This window comes from Canis lupus, chromosome 27 (genome assembly GCF_003254725.2).
Source record: "Canis lupus dingo isolate Sandy chromosome 27, ASM325472v2, whole genome shotgun sequence".
Classification (NCBI taxonomy): domain Eukaryota; kingdom Metazoa; phylum Chordata; class Mammalia; order Carnivora; family Canidae; genus Canis; species Canis lupus.
Window position 1 is genome coordinate 41099610 of NC_064269.1, and position 21734 is coordinate 41121343.

Sequence of the window (21734 nt, forward strand, 5' to 3'; positions counted from 1 at the left end):
TTCCCTTCTATTCCCTTTCACTATTATTTATATTCCCCAAATGAATGAGAACATATAATGTTTGTCCTTCTCCGACTGACTTACTTCACTCAGCATAATACCCTCCAGTTCCATCCACGTTGAAGCAAATGGTAGGTATTTGTCGTTTCTAATGGCTGAGTAATATTCCATTGTATACATAAACCACATCTTCTTCCAAGATCTATAAAGAACTTATTAAACTCAACACCAAAGAAACAAACAATCCAATCATGACTTGTCATTCTTTAAGCCAGAATGGATACTCTGGCAATGTTAGCCTCAAATAACAATTCTAAAGGGGTGCTGCTCTGGAGAGCTACTTTGTGAAGGAGGAATCATTTGCGTAGTATGATTGGGAATGTTGCTTATTCTTCACTATTCACTCTTGCAGGTTTTTCATTTCTTTGTTTTAAGTTTTAATTTGTTCTAAGACAACCCTCCCCAGATTTATTTATCTCAGAAGCCATCACCACTAACACACAACTATGAATAGCATGGGGAACCAGTGTCTGAAGACTATGCTTTGGGATACATTATAAACACGTTTGCTCCATGACTGTCCATTTCTGGAAAAAAAAAATTAAGTTTGTTCCTTTTCCTCTCTTAACCTCCCCCTCACCTTTTTATTTATTATTTATTTATTTATTTATTTATTTATTTTTATTTTATTTTATTTTATTTTTTTCCCTCACTTTTTTATTATATAATTAACATGAGGTCAATAGAGGAGAAACAGAAGGTAAAAGTAAAATAAAGGAGAAATAAAAAACTGCTTATAATTTCATTATACAAAAATAATCCCCTTACTATTTTGGTGCATCTATTTCTGGACTTTGGAAAAATGCATAGTTACTACACGTATTTCTTGAAAGATATTTTAAAAAGTGATCATTGACATTAATTTCCAGTGACAATGACAAAACAGTCTTAAAAGAAGATTGCATTTCCTGACAACTTAAGTATGGGGTTCTTCCTCAAGAATTCCAATGTGCCTTTCCACCTTTTGTTCCTTTGTTTTATTGTGAGTGCATTCCAGTTGCTTTCCTCTGTCTACCTGACATCCCCCCAGGCTAGAATTAGTCCAATTTAACAGACAGATTGCTAGCTCAAATATAGGTAGGACACCATATTTTTAATCAGAGTATGGTCCAGGGAAAGAATGCAAACTGTCTCACTTCTTGATATCAAATGACTTGAAAAGTTCCTTACCAATCTTTTCTGGTGGAGAATTGGGAGTGCTTGCTCCTCAAGATAAGACCAGGACAGTTGGGAATGAGCTTGGGCTTCCTTCCCAAGGATTTGCCTTTATAGTCTCCAAGAGTAGATTTCAACTTGGTCTGCTTTTCTTGGAAGTTGGGTGACCCAGTATTTTTGACTTTTCAGTGCTTGCCCTATTTCCCCCTCTTCTCTGAAACTGTTACATAGCATATATTTATTTGTATATGAAATTAAAATGGTTGGAGAATTTTGAAAAGAATGATATTTTGAATGGACTGGAAACCTATACTGAGAGTTCTGACATGAGTTGCAGGCATTTTTCTCTTTGACTCTACACTGTGGTATACAGATCAGTAGTCTCAGCCCTACACCCCCTGCAACATGTCTCTCCCTTGCTGTGGTCTCATTGTAGGCTGGGTGTTCTTCCCTGCCCCGGACTTTGAGCTTGGCATGTTGACTTTCTTTGGCCAACATGCTAGAAAACATAGCATGAGCAAAGGCTTGAATATACTTAGATGGTTGGTCTTGCCCTCTTGTGCACCTTTATCCTGGGATGAATTTACGCTGGAAAACCACTGGCCCAAGGAGGATGAAAGACATGTGGAGCAGGTTAGAAGCCAAGGCAAGCCCAGGTCACCCTACATCAGCTGAGCCCCTGCTGACCTATAGATGCAGAAGCAAGAAAAATGCTTATAATTGAATGCCATTGAGTTTCAGACTTTTATCCCCCCCGGCCCCCACAGCATCATTGTAGTATTGCCAACTGATACACACAGGCTGGGCCAGTGCATGTGGAAAGCAGAAATAGGATGCCTGATAAAACAGCCAATTAATAACCATTAAATAGTAAACATTTAAGAGGTCTAGTATTTTTCTAATACCAAATTACAACCATTTGGCTCTGTTTCCTCTGAGACATTCTCATCCAGGTATGAGTGATTTGGAGAACAATACCATATGTCTGGCACTGTGCTTTGAGGGGGCCATTATAGGGAACACAGAAAGGAACAGAGGCAGTTTGGTGTAGATAAAAGAGCATTGACTTTGAAGTTGGAAAATGTAATTTTTAAAATTACACTTTTTTTTTTTGCTACTTGCTTGTTGTGGGGCCAGTGACAAGCCATTTAACATCTCTAAGGTATAACACACAATGTGAACGTAATACTATTTAATATATCCCTATCTTACAAGATGTTAAGTATCTAGCACAATGTTGACAGAGAAGGCATCCAATGAAATAGTCACTCTAAAAATTATTGTTGTTAATGAAGCATCTCAAAGAGTTACTGATCATTTTACATACAGGCTTATCTCATGGAAACATAAGTAAGAATGCCAGACAGGATATGGGAGATGCTCACTGAGTAAAAATGTTGGCTGGAATGGAGGAATTCATGTCGAGGTCAAGAGAAAGACCTAGAAAGGTAAGTGTGGGCAAAAGTGGGTGTTTTCATGAATAAAGCTTGAGCTTCAGTCCCCCTCATTGCCGCAGACCCCTTCTATGACCCTGGGAAAGGCCCTAGGTATCTTATATTCTTTTTCTTAAAGAGGGCTCCACAAGCTGTATAGGCTTCTGAGATCCACTGCTACACAACCCCAGGTATGTCATGGTGTGGTGAGCCTCACGGTCAGGCTGAGAATTTCAGGTTTCTTGTGTAAATCCTGGAGAATTATCCAGTGGGGGAGGAAGTGGCAATGTTGGTGCTCCTGGAAACTGCTCAATTTCCTGGCATCCAGAGAATTTGCTCAGCTCCTCTGTATTGGTGAAGACGCCTCACAGAGCATGCCCAGATCAGCAGACAGAGAGAAAACCCTGAACTCTACTCCCCTCCCTTGGGCAAGCCAATACAGGTTCCTCTGTTCATGTGGGATCTGCTGTGGCTCACCCACGGCCTCTAACAATTTGGGGAATCTAAAGCATGGTGCCGCTTTCCTGCCGGCTCCAAGCCGGCTGACACCACCATCCGGCTAAGGAGATTAAGCAGGCTTTATTTACAGAAGCCTTCTAGTGACAGCAGCACCCACCACACCCAGGTAGAGCCTGGGAAGAATGAAAACACATTCTTTTCTTGTTGCCACTGAATGCCAGGGCAAAGGCTCCATCTGCCACAAAGATTGTCTACACAGGTACTAGAGAGTTCTGGTCAGAAGCTACCCTAACTAGCCCTCATGGAAAGATCAACTCCAGTTGTAGAGTCTAGAGCATGATGATGGCCAGTGCAGAGACCAGGTCTTGTATCCAGGGAGGCCTGTGTCACCTATGCTATGCTTAGCATAGGAAAGGGACTCAATGAACATTTGCAGAATAAATGGATGAAGGAGTAGGAATGGCAATCACCAATGCCATTGCCTCTGTGTCATATCTTTTCCCCAGTCTTCATTTCAGGAAGAAAGAGTTTTTCAATAGTAAGTATCTTTTAAACACAAGTATTAACACAAAAAAGGTGATTTTATTAATAAGTAATAGAAATCAACCCCTTAATGTGGAACTTTTATTCAAAGAGTTTAAATAGACACAAAGAAATTACTCCCCTGTCCTCCCACTGTATGCCTTTCACTTGTGTGCGTGTGTACACACACATACACACTTACATACATGCGTGGAGAGAGGTGCTACATGGCGTTAAATGTATATTCTCTGGAGTTACATACTTTGGGCTGGGGTCCCAGTTCTTTTATTTATTAATGGTATGACCTTAGGCAAGCTACTTAGCTTGTTTGGGCCCTGATGTACTTATCTTTAAGATGGACTAGGGATCCCTGGGTGGTGCAGCGGTTTGGCGCCTGCCTTTGGCCCAGGGCGGGATCCTGGAGACCCAGGATCGAATCCCACGTCGGGCTCCCGGTGCATGGAGCCTGCTTCTCCCTCTGCCTATGTCTCTGCCTCTCTCTCTCTCTCTCTCTCTGTGACTATCATAAATAAATAAAATAAAAACTAAAAAAAAAAAGATGGACTAGTGGTACCAATCACTTCACAGCGTTTGTGAGGAAGGTCAATGAAGATAATATAAAGTGCCTTAAAACAAAACACGGGAGAGGTTTTTGCTACGTACAGGGCAGCCCAGAATGAGATGGAGATGAGCACTTTGCTTTTGCTGTCATTCTGTGGGGACAAGAAAATAATATGTATTCCTGCCTACATTGCATGATAGGGCTTGGTGGATGATGTGGGGAATATTTCTGTAAATTCCTAAACCTTCAGGGAGAAACCAGTGGGAGGCTAGGAAAGACTTCCTAAAAGAAATGGTTTTGAAAAGCATATGAGATGCCTGATCTCTCAGCACTTAACCTCACTTTTTAAAAACCCAAATACCTCAGGTATCTGTGACCCCTATAAAGATACTAGTGCTAAATTATGACTTGTGTTTCTGATTTCTATCCCAAGATCCATGTGTTTTTTTCAATTTCTCCCTCTCCATGTTATTTGTGGATTTGTCTACTGTCAGTTGCATAACCAGTGGTTTTCTTTGTGAGGACCTTAGCAAACCCCTCTTGGTCAGCTTGGGCTGCTATAAAAAAATGCCATCAACAGGATGGCTTAAACAGCAAACATTTATTTCTCACTGTTCTGGAGACCTAGACCTAAGATCTAGGTGCTGGAGGATTTAGTTCCTAGTGTGAGCCCTCTTCCTGGCTGATTGACAATGGTGTCCTTGCAGAGAGGGAGAGGGAGATGGAGAGAGAGAAGGAAAGGGAGAGGGAGAGAGAGAGATAGAGAGAGATCTGATGACTTATAAACACACTAATCCTATCATGAGGGCTCTACCCCATGACCTCATCTAAGCTTCTAAGCCCAATTACATTCTAAAGGCCCAATCTCCAAATACTATCTTACTGGAGGTTAGAACTTCAACATACAAATTTTGAAGAAGACAAAATTCAATCCATAGAATTCTGTCCCTTGTCCCCCCAGATCATGTCCCTCTTGCATGCAGAGTGCATACAGTTCATCCCAATAGCCCCCAAAGTCTTAACTCATTCCAGCATTAACTCTAACATCTAAAGCTCAGTCTCATTTAATGCCACCTAAATGAAAATTTGTTTTAAAAATTTTATGTATTCATGAGACACATGCACAGAGAGACAGAGACATAGGCAGAGGTTCCCTGCAGGGAACCCAATGTAGGACTCGATTCCAGGACCCCAGGACCCCAGGATTATGCCCTAAGCCAATGGCAGACACTCAACCACTGAGCCACCCAGGTGTCCTAATCTAAATGAAATTTGAATGAGATTTGAGGTATTTTTTTTATCCTGAGACAAAATTCCCCTCTGGCTGTAAACCTATAAAACCAAATAAGATGTACTTTCAAGGACAATAGTGGGACAAGCACAGAATAGACATTCCCGTTCGAAAGAGAGAAATTGGAAAGATGGCAAGGGTAATGGGTCCCAAGCAAGTCCAAAACCTAGCAAGGCAAATTCCATGAGATCTTACAGTTCAAGAATAATCATCTTTGGCTCAACACTCCGCCCTCTAGGCTCACCATGGTGGCAGCATCATACCCATGGCTGCACAATGTGCAGTGGCTCTCTGTGGGGGTGGGGAGGATAGCCCATGCTGTGACTCTCTGCAGTGGTCCCATTCTTTCACAAAGAGGTAGAGATAGCCTTGCCCCTGCCTGTTCCCTCCAGATCCCTGGGCCTATGCACTCTGGGCCTGGGGTGGGAGTGGCAGCCCTGATGATCTCTGAATTGCCTTTTTGTTGTTGTTGTTCTGAGAATAGTTTTTTTTTTTTTTTTAAAGATCTTATTTATTTATTCATGATAGACATAGAGAGAGAGAGAGAGGCAGAGACACAGGCAGAGGGAGAAGCAGGCTCCATACTGGGAGCCCGACGTGGGACTCGATCCTGGGACACCAGGATTACCCCCTGGGCCGAAGGCAGGCGCTAAACCGCTGAGCCACCCAGGGATCCCCTCTGAATTGCCTTTGGGCCCTTCTTCCCTCTTCTGGAAGGATAGCGCAAATTCATAGCCAAATAGCTTTATGGTCTCATCTTGTAGGATCTAAGAAGTCCAACAGCTTTCATGCATTTCCTCCCAACTTTCCTTGTCCCCTTTAGTTCAAACTGGCAGGGTCTTGACTGGTATAATGCCATCTCCTCTGGCATCTGTTGAAAAGGCAGATTAGACTCATGAGTTGCACTCATGATCCTTTATTATGTGGTTGCTCAGCCACACTGTTAGAGATCTCTTCAGAGCAAACTTTATTTTTTGCAACATGTATGGTCTGAGAATCTTCCAAACCTCCATGTTCTGGTTCCTTTTTGATTAACATTTCTGTCTCCAATGACTTTTCCCCGTTGCATTTTACTGTAAGCCGTTAGAAGGGACCAAGCCACTCTTTCAACACTTTGCTTAGGAAGCTCCTCAGCTAAATAGAAAATTTCATCTCTTGCAAGTTCTACAAAGCACAAGAACACTAGAACACAAAACACTAGAACACGAACACAATTCAGCCAAGCTCTTAGCATTTTATTTTATTTAAATATTTTATATATTTATTTGACAGAGAAAGAGAGAGAGAGAGAGAACACACAAGCAGGGGGGAGCAGCAGAGGGAGAGGGAGAAGAAGGCTCCCTGCCGAGCAGGGAGCTTGACTCGGGGGCTCGATCCCGAGACCCCAGGATCATGACCTGAGCCAAAGGCAGACACTCAACCAACTGAGCCAGCCAGGAGCCCCAGCTCTTAGCATTTTATAACAAGGACTGCCTTTCCTCTGGTTTCCAATAATGTGTTCCTTACTTCCATCTGAAACCAAACCACAATGTTTTTACCGTCCGTATTTCTACCAACATTTTGTTCATGATTATTTTATAAATTCTCTTAGAAGATGGAAGCTTCCTGTACAGGTCCTCCAGACTAATACAGTCATTATGGAGATGAGATCCAGGGGCTGGCTCAAAACTGAGCCAAAGGACATTTCTAGGACCCTTTTTCCTACAGCTAACTTATCGTCTATTCTCCCAAACATCTTTCGTGTTCTAGCCACAATTCCTGCCACACTTGGCTTAATGTTTTAATCTTGGATTCCTAGTGCTCCAGGGTTGCAAGCCATTATTTTTTCTTATCATATAGAAACTTAATATCTTTGCTTGGCATTTTCTCAGTAGTTGGGCAGTCTCCTGAATTATTTTATGCTGCAAGGCAGAAATATAACAACTGAGTGCTCTGGCTTCTCAGGAATTGGTTTGGCTTACTCTGGGACACCCTTGAAAGCCTGATATATAGAAGGAGAAAAAGGCCTACATTCTAATCTTGTTTTTGCTACCAAGTAGCTGTGTGACCTTGGGCGAGTTGACTCATCTCGCTGGTCCTGAATTTGTTTATCTGTTAAATAAAATTTGAGGGTTAGGTACATTCATTCTTGCTCTAAAGTTCTATGATTCATCTGTTTTGCAACAGCGAAGGGAAAAAAAGAATCCCTGACCTTTGAATCCCTCAAAGGCACCATCCTTCCTGTAGCCCAGAGAGCTATGCTTGTGCTCTATCAAAAAGTTAATTTCTTTTTTTGTATTTAAAGTACTGTTTATTTGTGATTTCACATTAATTGGCATTACATCTAAGAGCAATTCCAGATAACATTATCTGGATACAGAGGTTCATTCTTTATGCCAAAGCAAGTAAGTAGAAGCACTATCAAAAGGTGCAAATAGTTCACTGTTGTGTTAAAAAATATTTATGCATGTTGAATTCATTTAATATACATTATACATTACATATATATACATACATTTAAAAAGTTATGGAAAAGCATAATCCACAGGTTACTTTTTATACATGTGTTGTAATACAACATAAATGATGTCGAACAGTAAAAAAATTCTCAATTACAGAATCAAGCAACTGAAAGTTTCCACTAAGAAATTAAAACATTGATTCCAGTAGTTAGTGAGATCTAGAATGAAATTTCCCAGCTCGGTTTCAACTTTGCATCATCGTACACATACAGTCAAATAGAACCAGGTCTAGAACATACTGTAACCAATGCAATTTTTTATGTCAATTCACCCTCCAGAAATAACTAGGATTATTTTTATCCACCAAGCATCTTGGATCATTGATTTTACACTGATTTGTGACATCACTTGGATGAAGAGGGAAAATCCTATAAAAAGTCTAGGTTTAAATTTGTATTTACATTTGATAGAAAGTTGATTGAAAAGACAAGAAAATTTTGTAAAAAATTAAGAAGTGACAATTTTCTCTCTGGGGGATGAGACCCATGCTTTCTTCTCTTGCTGCTTTCTAAAGATACAGAAGATAAAAGGATTTGACCCTTTTAAAACTCAAATATCAACCAAGAAATGCAATGATTTTGGCAGAGAAGCAGATTTTTGAAATTTGGGACATTCTATCGTGACTATGAGTCTTTCTCAAGTTAAAACCATCCTCCCTGTGACACTGTTTTGTTTTCTTCATTTTTCATTTTCTTATTCTTTCCCTTCTCATTTGGTTACTTTACTAGAGCTTCATTCATTGGTAATACTAAGAGAAAAATACATACTAAGGTTCAAATATGAATCTTGTTATACCTTGAAATGTTCTAATTCCCTTTTGGATACCAAGCCCCAGATTCCAGAATTTGATTTAAGTATATTCAGTACCAAGCAGTACCAAGTTCAAATATTCTCAACGGTTAAATGACTAATATGTTCATGATGCTTTTGTACTGAGCAGTGTACAAATGTCTCAACATATAAAAATTGCTGGGACGCCTGGGTGGCTCCGCGGTTGAGCATCTGCCTTTGGCTCAGGGCATGGTCCCAGAGTCCTGGGATCGAGTCCCGCATCGGGCTTCCTGCATGGAGCCTGCTTCTCCTTCTGCCTATGTCTCTGCCTCTCTCTGTGTGTGTCTCTCATGAATAACTTTTTTACTTATTCATGAGAGACACACACACACACAGAGAGAGAGAGAGAGAGAGAGAGAGAGAGAGAGAGAGAGAGGGAGAGAGAGGCAGAGACATAGGCAGAGGAAGGAGCAGGCTCCATGCAGGAAGCCGGATGCGGGACTCCATCCCCAGACTCGGTATCACACCCCGAGCCAAAGGCAGACGCTCAACCACTGAGCCACCAGGCGACCCAATAAATGAAATTTAAAAAAAAACATATAAAAATCGCTTTGGCCAGAGTTAAACTAAATAATCCACACTATATGTACAAAATCCTCTTTGTTGTAAAATAAGGGGCTATCTCAACTAATAAAAAAGGAAGTTTTCAGAAATTATAGTTCATCAAAATGACTCTTTTAGGCAAAGTTACTTCAGGTGAAATTTTATGCTAGACAAAAATTCCAAATGAATCTTAAATTAAAAAAATTATGTGCCAGTGTATGTTATTGTTAGAGATTCTTATCTTAGAAACTTTTAAAGTAGTCTGTTAATGCCCACTGAAACAATGGAACCCAAAAGGTACAGTCCATATTCATGGTAAAAAATTATAATCTAATTCCCAAATGAAGCAGATACTGAGAAATAAAAATTCTCAAAGGGTTAATTTCTTGCTCATAGTCAGCAGATGACCTTTGCATGGGGTTATATATATATATATATATATATATATATATATATATCCAGCTCCATCTTTTCTTGGTCCTTTCTTTAGGGGAAAGAAATAGGGGATGGTACCTTGTAGGCTTCTATTTGCCAAGCTGTAAGGAAGTACACACCACTTTGTTTCTATTATGTTGGCCACGATTTAGTAACATGATGAAATCTAATTGCTAGGGAGGTGAGAATATGTAACCTAATTTTGTATCCAGGAAAAGGCAGAGAACATGACCATGGGTAAATGACAGCAAAGTGGGGATACTGAGGCACCAGCTTATCTTGATGCAGCTTGACGTGGATAGCCTCTGGGAAGCTTCTGGATCTCTTTCTTTCTGCACAGAGGTTCTTGCATCCTAGTTTGGGACTGTAAGCTATAGTGAAAAATATGTTCTGTGTTTGAACAGTGGCCATGTTCATTCTTTGACTCATATGTTCATTCAGCAAATAGTTATGGACATCACATTTAGACTAGAAACTGTGCATTTACAAAAAAAAAAAATCAATATTTCATGGTCCAAGACCTCAAGGAGCTTACAGTCTAGCAGATGAGCCAGGGCAACTGCAAGAACAACTGTCATACACGGCAGTGTGTGGTAACAAGCATAGGATAGGGACAGCATGTTATAGAATATCTGGTGTGGAGAATACTGATTGATTTATGGTGTTTTATGCAGGCATCTGAGAATAGCAAAGGTCTTACAAATGGGTTTGTGATGAGAGCAGAGAGTGAGCAGAGACAGGTAGAGAGGATGAAATGACATGATGCTGAAGATGGAAGGATAGAAGTCAGGGAAGCCAACTTCGCGAGGGCCTTGAAGAGTTTGGACTGTATTTGTTAGAAAATGAAGACAGTCTTGAACATTTAGGCAGGTTGGCTTTTGAAGAGAAAGAAATCTTTAGTGTACCACACCCTCTGACCTTGGCCCAGAATACTTACGAATGCTGCCTGGTTACAGAAGAGACAAGGGAACAAATGTGCATGGTATAGGTTCCTGGAAAGCAGACCAAACTCAGATCCACCAAGGGAAGGTGGTAGTGGTACTAAGGCTAATGTTGCTGTGGACACTACCTCTCCACAGGAACCCACACTTCATTGTTAGCAAACATTCCACTGACCTCTAGTGGTCAAAATGGTGCCCAAACGATCCCACTTATCCCTGTTCCGCAAGTTTTTTCCTCGTAATATATGTTGAGGAAGAAGTTGCTTAGAATAGAGCTTTTCTTCTTCTCATGTCATCTTTTTTGTCCTGAATGATCTTTTCCCTTTCATTCAACTAAATCTATTCACCATTCTCTCAGCAAAGGTGGTTGGGGCAAGCTTTAGGGCTGGAGGAGACATGATATTTGAAGTTGTGTCCAAGTTGGTCACAGCCAGCAAAAGCTCTTTTCATCTCTAGGTTGCAGTGAAGGATGTGCACAGACTAAACGTCAGTATCCTATTCATAGTTAAATTTTATTAGACTGTGGAAGTGGGGTCAAGTCTTCCAATAATAATCACTAATGCTTGGCAATCACTATATATTAGATGCCATTCTAAATACTTGAGATATAAAAGTTTATTTAATCTTCACAAAAAACCTTGGAAGCAGGCATTGTTATCCTTAATTTTCAAGATGAGGAAATTGAGGTACAAGGGGGATAAGCTACTAGTTCAAGATTACATAGCTAAGCCCTGATGGAACAGACATCTGACCCAAACAGCTTAATCGCAGAACCTGTGCTTTCAGCCACAACAGGACATTAGTTCCCAGCATCATCTTGAATAGCCATATGACATTTCTAAGGTCCCCAGGCCTCTGCTTCCTCATCTGCTACACAAAGGGACTGAACCAGAGCAGAGATTTCACTTTGCTTAGAAGGGAAACAGACGCAGATAATAGGGCATTTGCTGTAGCTAGAGCAGGGGATCCATAACCCACCTCACTTCTCCTTCCCTCCCTCAAGGAACTCTTAAACTCCCGGGAAGGATCTCAGGACTTCACGGAGCTGGAGGGCACCAAAGAATTGTTTAGCTAGTATTTATTTAGTACTTATTGTATTTCTGGCATTGCATTAGATGTTTTAGAACTATTGTACACTTAATCTTCACAAAAATCTTATGGAGTAGCTGTTATGATTTGTATTTGACAGAGTAAACCAAAGAGAGAATTAAATATCTAGCCTGAAGTCATACAGCTAATAAGCAGCAAAACTGGATGCAAGTCCAGGTCTGTTTGACCCCAAATCTCATGCCTTTCACAGCAAAATTTGTGGTTCCTCTCATTAGTGAGACTGTGTCCTGGGGTCTGGTTTCAAACCTACTCTCAGAGTGGCTGTTCCAGATAAGGAGAAGGTGAAGATGATCCTACCTGCAGGGCAGCGGGGAAAGCTGAAGGTAAAGGGGAACTTACAGAAAGAACCCAAATGACACTGGGACATCCTCACTTCAGCTTAGGTCACGTCAAGCAGAGAGCTGGCCACCAGGGTCACTGTCAATAAGAATGGAGGCCACCTCTGCTCTTACAGAATGTTTATGTCCAAGGAAACTGTTCTTACTTAAGTACCTGCTTTCAAGGCTCCTTTCTAGATTCTGGCTCCCACACTAGGAGATAGTAAAGTAGAAGCCTTTGTCACCAGCCTAGACATGAGTTGCGTCTAGGAGGAAACTGCAAACCCTGGGTGAGCAGGGCTGTCAGATCAGCCCACATCACCTAGCTCACTTGGTGGTTGCTTATCTCCACTTGGCAGGTATGAAGAAATTGTTGGTTAGAGGCGCCCTTGGAGGCCCCCTTTCTTGAAGGCATATGTGTTGTTCTTCAGATTTATAGTTTTTGCTCTAAATCTAGGGTCTGGATAGAAAAGTAATCATCTATAGAACATGATGCCCTCTCCTAATTTAAAAAAAAACATTTGATTTTTTTTTTAAACATCTGATTTCTAAGCAGTGCGTTTTTATAGAAGAGATTCAGAAGACCTGAGTCCTAGCCCTAGCTCTGCTCTTACTGGCTGTATGATGTTGGGTAAATCTTGTTTCCTCTCTGGCCTTACAATAGGGAAGCAACTGACTAAGTGTACCCAGTAAGCTAATGCACGGTTAGGACTTAAAGCTAAGCTGTTATTCCCTCTTCATATCATGTGATTGATGGATTTACTACATAATTGGATTAATTCACTAATGCAACAAATGTTTATTAAGCTTTCCCTCTATGCCAGGGATCATGCCAGAAACTAGGAATACTGTGATGAATAGAAAAAAACAGACTCCAAACAAGAGGGAAACTCTGAAATCATCAAGTTGCTCATTTTTTATTAAAGATGAAGAAAGTGAGGCCCAAAGCGGGAAAGATAGTGACTCGATCACAGAGAAAGTGAAGTGATATAAAATAACCTTGACTCTCTGTGAGCATGAAAATGGACTATGTAAATTAATTTACTATATTTAGCTGAATTTTGTGTATGTAGGGTCAAAAGGACTGATAAAAAAATAAGGGGGGGGGCCTTATTTGGAGGCATAGAAGTCATAGTAAGAGGTCAGTACCAAATGAACCCAGGCAAGTCTTTTATTCCTCACTGTGGCTTTTTGTTCTTTAAGAATAGTAGGAATTTCTGCGTTCAGAGGAATGTCCAGTATAAAGTGTGATTTCCCTAATATGAATTACAGCTGGGAGTGAAAGCAGGGTAAAGGATATTAAGTTTAGAGAAATTGTTCCCCTATAAAGTCCTTGCTCAAATGCTGGCCACTTGATAAAGAGCAAAATGCCCTTGAGTGGTTCTGATTGTCTGAGCTTGGCAAGTCCAAGGATGCATCTGAGGATGGTGGACAATAAGCTCCTAGGAGACACACAATCTGATTGTGTGTTAGAGCCAATATTTTGTGCTTTGTGATCACAAGAAACATGTTGCCATCTGATTTCTGGCGATAATCATTTCTCCTCACTTGTAACCTGAGGATTACATTCAAGACTGGGAGCAAGCTAACATTATCTGAATGGAACCATACACAGTTTTGAAGTTCAGCATTTTACCTCATTTCTTTAAATATTTTTTTATTTTAGAGCAAGAAGGGGAGCGAGAAAGAGAGTGCTCGTGCATGAGCTGGGAGGAGAGGGACAAAGGAGAGAGAGAATCTCAAGCACACTCCCTGCTAAGGAGGCTCCATCTCACTACCCATGAGGTTATAACCCCAGCCAAAATCATGAGTCAGATGCTTAACTGACTTAGCCACCCAGGTGCCCCATGAAGTTCACCATTTTAAATTAATGTATTGCAAACCAAAGCATCACACCTTAATTTATCTTTTAAGTAGATGTTGATATTAATTGTTTTATACCAGATTATTTTTAGTGTCTGAATTATTGGATATGATGGTAGTTGAAATAAGCCCTGAGATAAATCCAAAAAGATGAAGAATAAAAGTTGAATTCCCTCTGTATGGGCTACCTACATAAACGTCACCTTCATCATTTATTTACTCCTTTACTTACATAAATGATCAAGCAAGAGCCCTCATCTTTGAGGAGTTCACAGTCTAGTGGAGGAAATAAATGCATGAAGAGAATAGTTCAGTAAAAGGTGATACATGCTCTCGAAGAAGCATACTCAAAATATGACTGATGGTTAAAACCATACTTTCTAAAAAAGATGAAGCATTTTCACTTCGTATCATAAGCCCCCACGAAAAAGAATGCATTTTATGCCAACTTGAATGGCAACAGTATGAAGCACAAAGTAATATGCCCATTAGAGCAAGAATTCAAGGGATCCCTGGGTGGCTGGGATCCCTGGGTGGCCCAGTGGTTTAGCGCCTGCCTTCGGCCCAGGGTGTGATCCTGGAGTCCCAGGATCGAGTCCCACATTGGGCTCCCTGCATGGAGCCTGCTTCTCCCTCTGCCTGTGTCTCTGCCTCTCTCCCTCTCCCTCTCTCTGTCTCTCATGAATAGGTAAATAAAATCTTAAAAAAAAAAAGAGAGAGCAAGAATTCAGTGCTTCTGATGCCATAACCACCCCCCCCCCCCCCCCCACTCACCCTCCAACAGTTCCAGCCTGGTTCCTCTGGAGAACCAGTGCTCCTTTACATCTTGGCTTTCTCCTGAGAGTGCTAAGCCTTGGCCCAAGGAACTGTGGGGACCAGTACTTGCTGACATTTCTTGACTGAGTCCCTGCGATGTTTCCCAGTCATGTGTTCTCACCAGTATGTGCCCAGGTTCCCATGTGGAGCTCATCTTCCTTGAACCTTAACCTCAGAGAAGTGATGATGGTCTCTTGAAGGCAAGAGTGCCTGAAGAACAAATAAGACTGGGAAGTGAGGAAATTGAGGGTATAGAAGGGAATGGGGTAAGAAAAGGGGAAGTCAAGACAAGGAAGGAGATTTTATAGTTTCTGGATCTAGTCACATCCTACCTGGTTGAGTCCCAGACCTCATTTGGCTTAACGATGATCCACCACGATGAAGGAGTATGTATTGGCCCTGGGCATTCATGGTTGAGCTGGACCGCAGCTGTAGTCTCAGGCTGAATCCATCTGTGGAGGTCGGCCCCAGGGTGACCTTGGCCTCTTCCAAAAACCTGTTCAGTCAGACCAGACTAAAGGATGGGGGGAATGGCAGGAAGCCAGATGGCAGGGGCTAAAGCTGGGGTGGATGCTGTGGCTGATGGGTTCAGGGCCCCTGGCTGGACTTCTGTCCCTGTCCTCACCAAACTCTCTTTCTTGTGGCTAGCAGGAGGAACCAAGTGGCTGTGGGGAATTAGTAATGAGATATGGAGTCATTCACCTCTAGGTCACTAGTTCAAAACCAGGTCAACACTGAGTCAAAGTTCCCAACCAGGGAGGGCGTGGTGTGTGGCTTGAAGGCAGATATTTGCCCTCCCAGTAGACAGCTCAAGCAGATCAGCCTGGGCCACAGGGCAAGGAGCTCTGTCCCTGGTGACATGCTGTGCAGGCCAGAGAGGCCTCCATGTGGGGCTTGTCCTTCTGGCTCCATTCTCTCCAAGACTAGATTCTCTGCCTCCAGGCCAGGTCACACTCATATATGCTTACACAGGGGTCTGCATGTCAAAAGAATCCAGGTAGGCAGCACTCAGATCATCTGGCAATAGCTCTATGTCCTTAGAAATAAATCTCTGGCTCTCTGAAGTCAGAGACCACATCAATAATGTAGATATACATACATCACTCTTTAGCACATCCCAATTTTGTTATTTTGCCTTATCATTATATAAACTAGCTTATTTATTTGTCTATTGCCTGAAACTTACCACTATTATCATGTAAGTACTTGAAAGCAAAGACCCTATCTATGCCTGGCACTTTATTAGGTACTTAAGAATTGTTTATTGAATGAATGAATGAATGAATGAATACGTAAAATAAGGAATGAATCCCTGGTGCCTCACACAGTGTCTGGCAGAGAGGATATCCTCAAAGATATTTGCTAAATGAGTGAATGAATGAATTCATGGATCACAGAATGAAAGTTTTAAGAAACATTAGCTCCTAGCATGCTCCTAGTAATCATTTACTGACAGAAAATCAGCAAGTTTTTCTCAACATCAAACTAAAATTCCAAGCCAAAAGCACAGTGCTTGGCTCACAGTAGATGATTGGCAAATGTTTCTTGAGTGAATGAATGACAAATGGATGGATGAATGGATGGACAGACAAGAGGATCAAACAAGTAAGGCTAGCATACATGAATGAAACAAAACTCAAAAGATTAATAAAAGTTAATTTTTTCCTTTTCATTGAAAATGTTGGGCTTTTGTTTTCTCTCTTTCCATAACTCTAGATCTGGAATGTTCTCATGTATCTCAGCCTGATTAAGTCTTTTAAATCATTTATTCATTTCCATGTGTTTTTCCAGTATTCACTGTATGCCAGACATATACAAAGATGAGTAAGACACAATACAAGCAGTGGAGTCAGACAAGTCTTGTAACTTTCTTTGCCTACCATTTGGTTAAAGTACCTTTTATTTATCATATAACCTTTTGTCCACTCATTCACGTGTTCATTGGACACTTGCTTCCATGCCAGTCCTACACTATGTAGTTACAACGCGTTAGACGGTCTGGTTGTGTTTTGTGTGGTTATCCTATGTCTTGTAGCTATAGTGTCTTTCCTAGATAAGTGACTACTCATTCAGATACAGAAGCAGGAATTATTCATAAATCAGAACTAACTTCTAATAAAAATTACAGGCAGGGGCTATACTGAACACATTTGCTCTAGTACCACTGACAATTAGCAAGTATGTGGAGATTTTCAATAATACGACTGCTTATAACACCTAAAAGTGTTGTCATTTCAAGCTATATTTCTCCAGGGAAGAATTGAAGTAGGCTTGTATTCAAGAAAATTGCTGTAACATCTTTGAGTGTCTACTATATGCCAGACATTGTGCTATATGTTGAGAATGATGGATAAAATCTTGATCTGGGTTTCTAAAAGATCTAAATCTAGTTAAATATATAAAAACACTTTGGTCAATATGATGAGGATTATAAGTAAGGTATGTTTGGATGCAGTGGGAGTAGAGGGTTTGATTCATTATGTTTTGGGAAGTTGAAGTGGGTTTTACAATCTAGCCAATATTTGAAGTTTGCTTTGGCCAAGGAATAGAAGTTTGTGAAAGGAGAGAAGGACCATTCAGGAGAAGGGTGTGGCATAGCCTAAGTCTGCTGGTTGTAGATGTGTGAAAGTTTATAGAACCAGAAGTAATCATGAATTGTCAGTGTGGCTAGGATATAGGGCATTCTTTTCAGAAGAGAATGGAACTGGAAAAGCATTTAGGAGCCAGACCAAAGGTTTCCTAAAGATTACACTAAAGAGCTTGATTTTTAATGTCGAGGTAATAGGGAGTAATCAAATTAGTGCTTTGGATTATTATGTCTTGGTTGAGGGGGGGAATTCCCCATTTCCTACAATATGGCAAATTAGATGACCTGAAAATTCTCCTCTCAAAGTTCTTAGAAATGATGAAGCAAAATATTTTTAAAACTTTATCTACATGCTAAGCTGAAATCACAAGAAAATAAGGAAGATTCCCCCCAGGGGAAAACAAATTGAAAATAAATGTTGAATTTATTTGAAATTTTCAAATTGAATTTGAAATAAATTAAATTGAAAATAAATGCAGCCAGCAATTGAACAGATATGAGAAAATCCTGGCTGTTGAGGCAGTACAGAGAGGACTGAGTTTTTAAGCTTTCAGAATTTTACAGTTTTAAATTTTGATTGGGTTTTTTAGGTACACAGAAATATTGAATATGAGGCCTTGAGTCTATGCCAGATAGAGAGTTAAAATTAAGGCCTCGTGTAAAGTTAGAAAAAGGCTTATAAGGAAACATTCTGTTCACCTACAAAGGGAGATGCCACATAACCTTATCTGTTGAGCCTGGCTGAGTAGAAAAAAGAAGCGTCCCTAATAATCTCATCACCACATGCTCACCTTCATGTGGGTGGATCAAGGGTTTGCATTTACATTACCTGAGTGGTGAGGAGTCTCCAGGTCAATGAGGTAATGAAAAGTCATCTTGGGCAGATATTACTACTGGGACTTCATGATACACAAAATGGCCCTGTGGGACACAAGCTTAGTGCAGGTCATTCAGAATTCTCATGATTGATGTAGTGAATTCTCAGCTCTGAAGTTATAGTGTCACAACTCACCACTGGCAAACATCAGCGGACACATGAACAATTGTTATAGAGCTCTAAGAATCATCATTCAGAAAGTAGAGCAATTGGTGAGACAATGTACACTAGTATCTTTTAAAAATAATTAAAGATGGGGAGCCTGGGTGGTTCATTTGGTTAGGTGGTTGCCTTTGCCTCAGATCATAATCCAGGGGTCCTAGGATTGAGCCTCTCCTTGGGCTCCCTGCTTGGCAGGGAGCCTGTTTCTCTCCCTCTGCCTTTCCCCAACTTCATGCTGACTCTGTGTCTCTCTCTCATACTCTCTCACACACAAATAAATTAATAAAATTTTTAAATAAATAATAATAATTAAGGATATATAAAGGGAAAAATGGAAAAAAATAACATATCGTAAAACACTATGCAAAAAACCCCAGACAAGTTTGAAAAAACAAACAGAACTTAGAAAAACAAAAGTATAGTAGTTGACACTGATCTGCATAGCAAAAGCTAGAGTTTAAGAACTGGCAGCTTTCAGAAAACTCCTCCAAATGAAGCAGAGACATAAAGATTACATAAAGATTAATACAAAAACAAGATTATGAGACATGGAGGACAGAATGAGGGTAAACAAATGACTAATAGGAATTTCAGGAGGAGAATATTAAGAAAATGAGGAAATAACCAAAGAGAAAAAGACCGTGAATTTTCTAGAATCTATGAAAAAAATGAATCTTCAGAGGCAGGAAATGAGTTCTAAGAAAGATAAAATTAAATCTGTACTAAGTAACATCACAGAAAAAAAAAATTAAAAAACCCCAAATGGGGAGAGCCAACCCTGGCTGGCTCACTAGGTAGAGTGTGCAATTCTAGCTCTCAGGCTATGAGTTCAAGCCCCATGTTGGGTGAAGGTATTACTTTAAAAAATAAAATCTAAAATAAATAAATAAATAAAATAAAATCTTAAAAAAAAGATCTTAAGAGTGCAAGAGAGAAATATGGTTTGCTTACAAAGGAATGATAATTAGACTGATGATTGACTTCTCAAAAGCAGCAATGAAAGCCAGAAATCAGTGGAATAACGTTTTTAAGGTGCTGAGAGAAATTAATCTTCATTTCTATCTCCTTCAACAATCAATAACCAGGAGAATTTACTATTAAAGACCCTTATGGAGAGGATTTCTAGAATTATGCATTTTAGGAAAGAAGAAATTGGACCCATAGGGAAAAATTCAGAGGCAAGAAGCAATGGTAATTCAGAGAGGTTGGTAAGCATCTAAGCAAAGCCAAAAAATGCATTCATTGCTCAAAAATAGCAATAACATCAACAACAACAACAACAAAATTTAGATGTAGAAAAGTCAGATGGAAGTGCCTAAAATGCTGGATGGTGATAACACGTAACATTAAAACATTCTGGCCTGTGAGGCGAGCGGAGCCGGAGTCAAGAGCAGAGGCCGAACTGGGGATCTGACAGGACGGCCGGGCTGCCCCGCAGGATTATCAAGGAGACCCAGCGTTTGCTGGCAGAACCAGTTCCTGGCATTAAAGCAGAACCAGATGAGAGCAATGCCCGTTATTTTCATGTGGTCATTGCTGGCCCCCAGGATTCCCCCCTTGAGGGAGGGACTTTTGAACTTGAACTATTCCTTCCAGAAGAATACCCGATGGCAGCCCCTAAAGTACGTTTCATGACCAAAATTTATCATCCTAATGTAGACAAGTTGGGAAGAGTATGTTTAGATATTTTGAAAGATAAGTGGTCCCCACTGCAGATCCGCACAGTTCTGCTATGGATCCAGGCTTTGTTAAGTGCTCTCAATCCAGATGATCCATTAGCAAAGGATGTAGTGGAGCAGTGGAAGACCAGCGAAGCCCAAGCCATAGAAACAGCTAGAGCACGGACTAGGCTATATGCCATGAATAATATATTTAAAATCGATCTGATCATCAAGTGTGCATCACTTCTCCTGTTCTGCCAAGACTTCTTCCTTTTTTGTTTGCATTTAATGGACACAGTCTTAGAAACATACAGAATAAAAGCCCAGACATCTTCAGTCCTTTGGTGATTAAATGCACATTAGCAAATCTATGTCTTGTCCTGATTCACTGTTGTAAAGCATGAGCAGTGGCTAGAAGTACCATCTGGATTGTTGTGAAACAACAATTTGTTTTCCAAATATATAAAAGCAGTGGCCCCTCTCCGCTTTTATTAATTTCCCCCATCATGGTTTAAGTATAAAGCACTGTGCATGAAGGTAGTTGTCAGGGTTAGCTGCAAGGGTGTGGGTGTTTTTCTTTATTATTATTTTTGAAGGGGAGAGGTAGTTTTATTTTAATTTTATGGGCTCCTTTCCCCCTTTTTATGGTGATCTAATTGCATCGGTTAAAAGCAGCTAACCAGTTCTTTATAATATGCTCTCTAGCCAAGTCTAACTTTATTTAGACACTGTAGATGGACAAGCTTGATTGTTTGAACCAAAATGGGAACATTAAACAAACATCACAGCCCTCACTAATAACATTGTGACTTTGCTGTCAAGTGTAGAATCCTTCCTTCAAGAAAAAGCTTGTGACCATTTTGTATGGCTTGTCTGGAAACTTCTATAAATCTTATGTTTTAGTAAAATATTTTTTATTATTCTAAAAAAAAAATAAAACATTCTTAATTCCTTACATCATATGGGAAGAGGTAGAGATATTAACTTTAGACTTTAGGGCCAGTATGCTTGACAAAAATTGAAGGTTAACCATGAAAAGAGTAAAAAAAAAAAAAAGAGTAAAAAAAAGAGTATGCAGTTTTGAGGTTAATGGAGGGAGAAATACAGAAAACTTGATCCAAAAGAAGATAGGAGGGGTGATTCAGTAAGTGTCTGCCTTCAGCTCAGATCATGATCCCGGGGTCCTGGGATGGAGCCTCACATTGGGCTTCTTGCTCCATAGGGAGCCTACTTCTTCTCCCTCTCCCTCTGCCTGCCACTCCCCCTGCTTGTTCTCTCTCTCTGTCAAATAAATAAACAAACAAACAAATAAATAAATTAAAAAATATATTTTTTAAAAAATCAACAAAAGAATATAGGAAAAAAGCAAGAAAAGGTTTTTTTTACTGTAATATTATTTTTTTAAATAATAAATTTATTTTTTATTGGTGTTCAATTTACCAATATACAGAATAACACCCAGCGCTCATCCCGTCAAGTGCCCCCCTCAGTGCCCGTCACCCATTCACCTCCACCCCCCGCCCTCCTCCCCTTCCACCACCCCTAGTTCGTTTCCCAGAGTTAGGAGTCTTTATGTTCTGTCTCCCTTTCTGATATTTCCTACGCATT

General features: G+C 40.4%; 1 protein-coding gene across 1 annotated transcript in view; it reads left to right on the forward strand.

The window, feature by feature from the left end:
* LOC112669092 (ubiquitin-conjugating enzyme E2 N-like) overlaps positions 1–20474 on the forward strand; it is a 33535-nt gene extending 13061 nt beyond the window's left edge. Inside the window, exon 4 of the mRNA XM_025461938.3 lies at positions 19834–20474. Within this exon, the coding sequence (XP_025317723.3) occupies positions 19834–20474 (641 nt within the window). The remainder of the gene's footprint in view (positions 1–19833) is intronic.
* Positions 20475–21734: the final 1260 nt, after the last annotated feature.